A 10583-nucleotide genomic window follows, 5' to 3' on the forward strand; every position below is an offset into this window, starting at 1 on the left:
GCAAACACATTTCAAAGAAAATTTGAAAACTTCTAGACTCTTGACCCACTAGAAACATAAAAAGTAAAACAAACTGTACAGAAACTTACAACTGACATCGAATCACCGTTGTTCAATAAGAAATACATGAGACCACATCGCCGTGTCTGTGTGTGGTCAACGAGAGCATTATTTACACGACCTTTATCTTGTTGATACCCGACTGTGCCTGTTTTTGTAAAATCTTATTTGTATCTAACGGGCCACAAGAGAAATTGTTTAAGAAGTTACAGGAATCAACGAGAAAAGATATTGAGCGAGCATTTGGTGTTTTGAAAGGTAAATAGGGTATAATTAATTGACCTGTTCGTGCAATGAAGTAAACGAAAATAAGGAGCTTGGTGTATGCGTATATCATATTACACAATATGATCTTAAAGGATGAGGGGTACACAATATCGCCCGACTGCATGATGGACCCTCCAACTCAAGTAGCCGTTCCCAATGATGTTGTTTTGGAGTTGCGGTATGAAAACATCCACTTTCGACTACAATATGATTTTACGAAATACGTTGGTGCTTTATATCTCCACTTTACCGAATGTGACAAAGAGTAGATTTAATTTTATTTTAGCATTTAAATTTGAGGTGGTGTTTTTTTGTCTTCTATATAGCTTGTGTTTTTTTTTTTTTTTTTTTTTAAATTGGGTTTTCTTATTTAATTTTATGTATGTTAAAATTGTTGGTTTTAGTTTATATTTTATTTAAAAAAATAATGATGGAATGTGATAGTATGATGGTTGTTGTAAATGTATTAGTGATAGTGGGATGAAATTGAAGGAAATGAGATGTTATATTATGATCAAGTGACAAGTGTGTCTTCCCCTAAACAAATTTCACCACTTATTTTAAATAATATAATCAGCTCTTGTATTATTATAAAGGAGTGATTATATATTTTTTTTCTTTAATGGATTAGTGTACGTGTTGATTTCATTGCTATATTTGCCATGTACGTTGTTGGCTCACGCAAGCAATTACGATAAACATAATTTGAAAAGTTGAATGCCTTTTTCTCTCTCCATACTTGTATTCCACGCACAAAACAACACACATGCAAGTCACACACAAACTCTATATCCCTATGCCTATATATATCTCTATTTCCTTTACTTTCTTCATCATCAATTCAGAAAACTAATAACACACTTAGTTTCCTAAAGTTATCCCACAAGCAGCTTTCATTATATTATAGATTTCACACGCACAAACAAGAATTACACTATGGCATTCTTGGCAGAAAACCAAACCCTTTTGTCAAAGATTGCAACAAGTGAGCAACATGGAGAGAATTCACCTTACTTTGATGGGTGGAAAGCTTATGATCAAGACCCATTTCATCTTACAGAAAACCCTAATGGTGTTATTCAAATGGGTTTAGCAGAAAACCAGGTTTGCTTCTGTTCAAAGTCATAATATTATTATTATTATTATTATTATTCATGCATCCATATATTGAAAAAATGTTACATTAGAATACCACTTTTGAAGTTTAAAAATAATTATTTTGTTCTTGCAGCTTTCATTGGATTTAATTGAAAACTGGGTTGCAAAGAACCCAAAATCATCTATTTGTACCAAGGATGGAGTCAGCCAGTTTAAAGATATTGCAAACTTTCAAGACTATCATGGCTTATACGAATTTCGAAAGGTAAGTAATACTAAATGCGTCATGAGATTAATTAATCATGTTAAGCAAAATGTATAGAGGTATTTATTACTAATTAATATATCAATATGAAATGAAGTTGCATTGCATGTAGTAAATTTACATAATTTGCTTGTGTTTGTGCAGGCAATTGCAAACTTTATGGGGAAAGTAAGAGGAAATAAGGTTGCATTTGACCCCGATCGGATTGTGATGGGTGGTGGAGCCACCGGAGCAAGTGAATCTTTAATGTTTTGCTTGGCAGATCCTGGTGATGGATTTCTTGTGCCGACTCCATATTATCCTGCGTAAGTATATAAATCAAGTTTCTTTTTTTCTTTTTTTTTTTTTATAAAAATGTAATGTAATGCCTATCCTTACAAATGTTGGGTTTGTGTTATGCATACCAAAAAAACTCTTTTATGCAACACTTTTTAACGTTTCACTGCTAAAAAATTTATTTGTTAAGAATTACAATCAGCCTCTACGTTGCTAGAGAGCCATTTTTAACCATGTCATCCATTCAAGTAAAAAATGAATAATAGTAAAAGATCATGCATCACTTAGGTTTTCATATGAATAAATTTTTTTCCTTTAATTTAAATAATCCACAATTTAGTCTATCTTTTTCATTAAAAAGACTTCTGCAATGGTACAGAATTTAATAGTGATAACCCATACTTTCATAAATTGTATACCATTAACTCTAGTAAATCCGAAAATTAGTCACTCCAAAGGTGATATGAGACTATGAGTATTTGCACCGTTTTTATGCTTTAAACATTCCATTGCTTTATCATAAAATGTTATTTTATTACACACATATACGTATACATATGCGTATTTTTCTTTTGAACAACAAAATCTTTATATATAAGGTGTTTAGCCAGTGGCTGAGGCAACATTCAAACATACATAGAAATGTCAAACTCAATCCAACTACTCCATTCCAACGAGCCACCCAAAAATCTGTTTTTCATCCACATGTAAGAGTCCTCTTTGATATATTCTACAGTCCTTGTTACCGACACCATAACATCATTGAATTCTTTATCGTTACGGGCTAGTCACAGACGTCACAATGAGGCTAGTATCACCATGTGAATGACTTTTCTCCACCGCTCCGTAATCGACTCAGCATCGTGAACGACCAGGATCTTCTTAGATACGTACACATCATAAAACATCCATGTCATGCCCTGACATTTGGATAAAACATTCCTACTCAAGTCAAAATCATATTTGAAAGTAGATGTCATTTTAGTTAACCAATTTGGATTAGACCATCTACACATGCAATGCTTAGCTAATCGCCAGTTGGCGTGGTCAACAAAATTTATTGAAGTCTAAATAGACTATTCAAATATTGATTTTGACATGACGAGTCAAAAAGTCAATTGGTAGATTATTAGGAAAGAGAGAAACTTTTCAAATGTTCCCAATGACCATTAGATCAAATGAAAGAAAAAGGAAAAAACAAGCCCAAAAACATACATTCAGAATCAATTCTTTTATTAGTGAGTCAAATTTAATAAAATCTAAGGAGACAAATTGGATCTTAGTATCTTACAATTAAAAGTCATATGCTAAATAAATATACAATATTAAAAAGTCATATGCTAAATAAATATATACAATATAAAATTTTTGTTGCAACTTGCTTATAAAATTTTTTTATTGTTTTGTTTTTCTTCCATGGGAACTTAAGAATTTGCTTATTGTTTTTGCTTTATATAGATTTCTTATCAACTCAAAACCTTTTTCCATTTGTCAAACGCTTAAACTAAGTTTCATATTTTCTTTCAAGTTATACATCCCTCATTTTATAATGTTGCTTTTGGTTACTAAATTATTTAGTTTCTTTTTCAGATTTGATAGAGACCTAAGATGGAGAACTGGAGTGCAACTAGCTCCAATAATCTGCAAAAGTTCAAATGATTTCAAGATTACTCAAAAAGCACTTGAATCCACTTATGAAAATGCAATTGCATCCAACATAAGAGTCAAAGGCTTGATCATTGCAAATCCTTCAAATCCTCTGGGCACAACTATGGATAAAGAAACACTACAAACCCTAATGAGATTCATCAATGAAAAAAACATTCATCTTGTCTGTGATGAAATTTATGCAGCAACTATCTTTAACACACCCGAATTTGTCTCCATTTCTGAGGTCTTACAAGAAATGGAACAAGATCCAACTAACCGGGTAAACCGCGAGCTTGTTCACATTATATATAGCTTGTCAAAGGATATGGGGCTCCCAGGGTTTCGTGTCGGCATTCTGTATTCATACAACGATCATGTTGTGAGTTGTGCTAGAAAAATGTCGAGTTTCGGATTAATTTCCTCACAAACTCAACTTTTTCTAGCTTCAATCCTTTCGGATGAAGAGTTTATTGACGGTTTTCTAAGTGAAAGTTCGAAGAGGTTAGCCAAACGTCATCTAACTTTCACTCAAGGGCTTGAAAAAGAGGGGATTACTTGCTTAGCAAGTAATGCCGGCCTCTTTGTCTGGATGGATTTACGTACGCTTTTAAAGAAGCCTACGTTTGATGAAGAAATGGAGCTATGGAGATTGATTATCACCGATGTTAAACTCAATGTGTCCCCTGGTTCCTCATTCCACTGCGATGAGCCCGGGTGGTTTAGAGTTTGCTTCGCCAACATGGATGATCAAACGGTTGAGATCGCATTGAAAAGGATACATGTTTTTGTTAACAAGGGGAGAAAGCATGACAGGACAACAATGAACAATAAAAAAAGGAAGTCATTTCAAAAGAATCTTCGACTTAGCTTTTCGTCACGCTTATATGATGAAGCCGCTATGATGTCCCCTCGAACTATTATGTCTCCTCATTCGCCATTCGCACTATCACCACTGGTTCAAGCAAGAACTTGATCTAGATATGCTAACAGCTTAAAGACTCGTATGAACGTGAATAAACTGGATGATTAACTTCTGTGGATCGTCGGTATATGGTATTTTATTGTGATATGTTGTTATTAATCTTATGTTGTTGTGTGTTTGAAAACTAAGTATGACATGCTTGTTAATCAATAGTGTGTAACAATCGATGAAGTTTTTTTCAACATACATGTTGTATGTTGATAATATTTGGTGATATGATCATGTAACTGATCTGTTTTTTTTATATGATAATATTTTTTAAATTTATGTGTTTAATGTATCTTCTTTGCCTTATGAATCTATTAAAAGGTAGCCTATGTAGCATCGGTCATATTGGTATACACTTACTATGTACTAACTAGTGAGTCATGTCCGCCCCGCGATTCGCTATTAGAAAACTTTTTATACAGAAATGTAGATAAAATTAAGCGTGTGGCAACGGTATATTTAAAATCTTATAAAACATTATATTTGAAAAAAAACAAAATATGCTATATCGACCAAAAATCATAAAAACGAATATAGTCATCGGTTCCGATAACATTGGTATTGGTATAATAATAACGTTATTTGGTCGGTATCGGTTCGATTCGATTCATTACCAGTACGGTACCGGCAATCAGTAAAGTACAACACATATTTTGAACACAACTCGGGTTTATTACCGTACGAGTACTTTTATACTTTACAATACAAGAAAAAAGTTTATATGGATCAAAAACAATAAAAACGAATACTTATGCCGATTTTGATAATACTGATAGCGATATTGTTTGTTCGGTTTCGATTTTGTTCATCACAATACATGTACTATATATAGCCAACAATACCAAAGTACTAAATTTTTAATATAACTCCATTTTCAACAAAATATATATCGGCATGTTGAGAAAACTAAATACAGTTACGTATTTAGTTTTTCTGGAATGTTGAGAAAATTAAATACAGCTGCGTATTTAATTCTTTAGAAGCTATCGAATAAAAGTTATTTAAAAATAAATTATTAAAAAACTAATTAGTTAAAGACGTATTTTAGAAGTAATTACATCGTTGATCCTTTAGTTTTCACTTCTAATTCAAAGGTTTTCATTTTTTTGTATTTTAGCCTCTTTGGTTTGTTTTTTTTTTTTTTTAATTTAACCAAAAAATTACCATACTATAAATTAGGAACATGTTGGTGCTTCATGGAGTTGTACTCCAAGCTTGGGGAGTTCTCAAAAAAAATTTGAGCTTTCATTTCTAATCCAAAGGTTTTCATTTTGGTATTTTAGCCTCTTTTTTAGCTGAAAGACAAAAGGGTACATGCACTAATCGATCTTTGTCCCGACTCCCGATTGCTGAGTGTTATGTGTCTTATGTCCAAGGCTTGATGCAAACTACTATCGAGCCGGGGGTCTCACTGGAAGCAACCTCTCTATTCCTACGGGGTAGAGGTAAGACTGTCTACATCTTACCGTCCTTAGACCCCACCTTTGCTTTGCTATTGGTGGGATTTACTGAGTATGATGATGATGATGGTTTTTTTAATATTTAACCAAAAAATGTTTTTGGTAATTTAACCCCAACACATTTTTATTTTCAACTTTGATCCCATATTACCATACTATAAGTTAGGAACATGTAGGGCTGTTCATAAAGCTCGCGACTCGTAGCTCGGCTCGTAGCTCGCTCGAAAGAAGCTCGAGAAAATCTAGCTAAAAAACTCAATTTGAGATGACGTGAACCAAGCTGGCTCATTTTGTAACCAAGCCCAGCACGAGTTAAGCTCGGCTCGGCTCGTTGGCTCGTTTTTAGGCTCGTTTAACTCCGACGTAAATCTCAAGCCAAGTTTAGCCTCCTTAATTAATTTCGAGCTTGAGCTCGACCCCCACCCTGGCTCGACTCGGCTCGACTCGTTTACAGCCCTAGGAACATGTTGGTGCTTCATGGAGTTGTACTCCAAGCTTGGGGAGTTTTCCAAAAAAAATTGAGTTTTCACTTCTAAATCAATGTTTGCAAAACTGGACCGGATGTAAGAACCTGGAGGTATCGTAAATATTATAAAAATTAATAGGGTTAAATCTGAATATATATATATATATATATATATATATATATATATATATATATATATATATATAGAGTAAGGTTAACATACAAAAAGCCTTATCATACATCACGTAGGAGACAATGGTAACCGTTGGATCAGAGGTATAATCACGCATGGGACCACATAATTACACATGGGACCACATAATCACGCATGGGACAACATAATCACGCATGGGACCACATAATCACGCATGGGACTATAATCACGCACGTTCTATAATAATAACGCACGTTATATTTTTTGTCATGTATGTTAATGTAGGTTAAGCCTTGAAGTACATTATACTTTCTCTATATATATATATAGGGGACCGCTAGAATGAGAACCACCTCGAGTTGTAAGAACCGCGAGAACTACTTGATCCGGGGCGAGGTGGACCAATTTTTTTTTCAAAAAACATAGATGCATGTATTATAAACACATTCGTAAAAAAAAATTAAAAAAATGTCGTGCGTGTAGTTTTTTACACCACAAGTTTGTGGTTTACGAGTTCCGTAAATTTACGGAACTCGTAAACCACAAACTTGTGGTGTAAAAATCTACACGCACGGCATTTTTTTTAATTTTTTTTACGAATGTGTTTATAATACATGCATCTACGTTTTTGAAAAAAAAAATTTAGTCCACCTCGCCCCGTACGGTGTGGTTCCCGCGGTTCTTACAACTCGAGGTGGTTCTCATTCTAGCGGCCCCCTGTATATATATATATACATAAACCGGTCCAACCCTTCCAAAAACCGGTACGACTGGCCGGTTTCCCGGTCCAACCGTCAGGTCGGCGGTTCAACTCCGGTTCAACGCATTTCCGGCCCGATACCATGACCCGGACCGGCTCAACCTCCGGTTCCCGGTCCGACCGACCAGTCCGGGTCTAAAACACTGCTTCTAATCCAAAGTTTTCATTTTTTGTATTTTAACCTCGTTGGTTTTTTTTTTTTTTACTTTTAACCAAAAAAATTCATCTTTTGCAATTTAACCCTAACACAATTTTTATTTTTGATCCCCATAATTTTCATCTTTTGCAAATTTTGCGTTTTACGTTTCATTCTAATTTTGCGAGTGAACACGCTGCAACGTGCGTGTGGATTTCAACATTTTTTCGACTATTTTTTCTCATTTGACAGAACCGTCACAACGCGCCCATTTTTACCTGTTTGACAGGTTCGTCACAACACACGTGGTCTTAGATCGACTTAGTTATTCTTTTCTATTTTTATGTTTCAATCTAAATTTTTCGTATTAACATGCCGCAACGGGCATGCGTGATTCAATGATTTTACATATGCTTTTCGTTCGGTCTTTTTTCGTTTTTTGTTTATTTTGTTTTTACGAACTTTTTCGGTGTTGTTGATCTATGGTAGTTGTGTAGCATTAGTACTACTTGACACAATTTCTGCTCCCGCATAACGTGGGGGACTAATACTAGTTCATTAATAACAATCATCATAACTCTAGTCTCTGTTGCACAAATTGAATACAAATATTTGAAGACAAATCTTGTACAAGATAAACCTTTACAATTAATGTCCTGGAAAGAATTTTCTATTAGATTTATAATCTAATACTAATAAAGAAATACATTTAGGTAGTGTTTGGTATGCAGGAATAAGAGAAGAAATTGAAGGGATTATTACGACGGAATGAAGAAAAGGTTGTTTGATTGGTCAACGGAATGGAATCACTCATTCCATATGGCATTCCACTCCCTCAAAATCATTTCATCCACCCCCCATGTTTTTTTTATTCCATCTCCACTTGCACCATTCATCAACACCACAACCCACAACCCACCACCTTCGCCACCAGCCCACCACCCACCACCACCACCACTCACATACCACCGACGTCATCCCCGCCTCCACCCGCAACCCGTCATCGCCTCCACCGTCACCACCGACCACCGTTGCCACCCATCGCCGCTACCCCCATCATCGAAGCCCGCCGTCGCAGCTAGGGATGAGATCGGTACGATACCGGTACCGATACCGATACCATAAATACCGTTACCGAAATTGAGGAAATGTGGATACCGATTACCGCACCGTATTTATAGATTCGGTACCGGTATCGGTACCGGTATTACGGTACTTTACCATATTGGTACCGCTTTTGTGTCATCCATTGTTTTACCTAAAAAAATTTCATGTGCAACACATCCATCCATTATTAATTGAACTAGAGTAATATATAGAGGATCGTAAACAAATGGTAAACATATTAAGTAGTCAAAAAATCAAAAGGTAAACATCCATGGGTTCGACTTTTAACATCCAAATTCCAACATGCCTAAAAAATCATCATAATTGATTAAAGATAACCAAACAAAAGAAATCTGATATTGGGTTTTGTAAAACATTGTTCAAGAAAATATAACTTCATAGTGGGATCTAAGATAATAGCAAAATACATAAGGTCATTATTAAATTAGGTATTAAAACCGGTATTTACCGAAAAATACCGGTACCGATACCGTTTTTTACCGATACCGAATTTCGAAAAATCTATTACCGATACCGGTACCGTTTATGATCGGTACGGTACCGGTATTTCGGTAAAAAATCTCATCCCTAGTCGCAGCCTCCACCGCCACTCGCCGCTGCCACCACCACCCATCGCCGCCTCCGCCACCCACCTATAACCACCCACAATCCCTACCACCGACCATCACCACTTACCACTGATTTTATTCCTTCGTTTTTCTTGCCTACCAAACAATACACGATAATAATTCATTCCATTCCCACATGGTAACCAAACAAGACATGGAATGGTAATCATCCATTGCATTCCCTCGTCTATTCCATTACCTCGCCTATTCCATTACCCCATACCAAACAGACCCCTAATGTCATGTGTCATGTGTCATTCTCACATTTCATTTATTTCCATCTAATGTCATGTGCCATTCTCTTGTTTAATTCATTTATATATTAAAGTAGTTTAAGATCCCGTGTGTTGCACGGGCTGTATCAAGAAAATATTTCTTATAAATCTATCGATTTAAAAAATTACACATAGATGTGGATGCTATTATACTCACAATTGGTTCCCGTTTTACGATTATTAACATATAATGCTCCCATCCTTTAACAAGAAGTGGCTTCTCATTAACAAATAAAAACGAAAAAAATCACAGGTCATTTTATATAATGTATTTTACTTCGTATAATATAAAATATATAATTCATTTCATAATAATAGTAAAAGACGCATTAAATATGGAAAAGGTAAAATTGCAATATACAAGTTTTTTTCTTCATTTATGTTGTTTGTGAGATTGGAAGTCTTGAACCTGAGACCTTTAAATCTAAGTGTACCTAAAGGTTTTTATCTTTGTTAATGTGCCACCAACCTCATTGATAATACAATACATAGGTAACAAATACAGAAACAATCTATAAATCTCTAAATATTTCTTTATACCCCACATTTGTCGTCTTATTTGTAACATTTTTAATATTTAGCTAATGTTATTAACTTTACTTTATGTCTTCTTTTTATTCTTGATAGTATCGCATACAACTGCCCATGAGCAAAAATCAATTCTTTTAATTACAAACCAACCTTTGTAGTGATTGTGTTTGACTTTTATTAATAATCATTTGCTAAACATCAAATTGTTGTTTATTTATAAGGGGAGTGTGGGTGGTCACTAGTGATAGAATTTCATCACTCACAAGCATCCAATCAACCCCTGCCATGTCATCGGCCACTATTCTATCACTCACAAGCATTTTGTATTGGCGGTGGTCATCACTAGTGATGGAATTCCATCACGCACAATTTTTTTTATTTTTTATTTTAAAATTAGAAATTAACGATAAAACACTAAAATTATAAATTTCATTAGAATTAAAACATACTAGTTCAATTTAACATACTAAAAATATTTT

General features: G+C 34.6%; 1 protein-coding gene across 1 annotated transcript; it reads left to right on the top strand.

Moving 5' to 3' along the window:
* Positions 1–1175: 1175 nt before the first annotated feature.
* LOC110922539 (1-aminocyclopropane-1-carboxylate synthase) lies at positions 1176–4844 on the top strand. Its single transcript, XM_022166827.2, has 4 exons — positions 1176–1431; positions 1559–1690; positions 1835–1995; positions 3557–4844. Exons 1-4 carry the CDS (start codon positions 1264–1266, stop codon positions 4587–4589), a joined length of 1494 nt encoding a protein of 497 aa, XP_022022519.1. The 5' UTR covers positions 1176–1263; the 3' UTR covers positions 4590–4844.
* The last annotated feature ends 5739 nt before the right edge of the window (positions 4845–10583 follow it).

Source organism: Helianthus annuus, chromosome 17 (assembly GCF_002127325.2).
Source record: "Helianthus annuus cultivar XRQ/B chromosome 17, HanXRQr2.0-SUNRISE, whole genome shotgun sequence".
NCBI classification, from domain to species: Eukaryota; Viridiplantae; Streptophyta; class Magnoliopsida; order Asterales; family Asteraceae; genus Helianthus; species Helianthus annuus.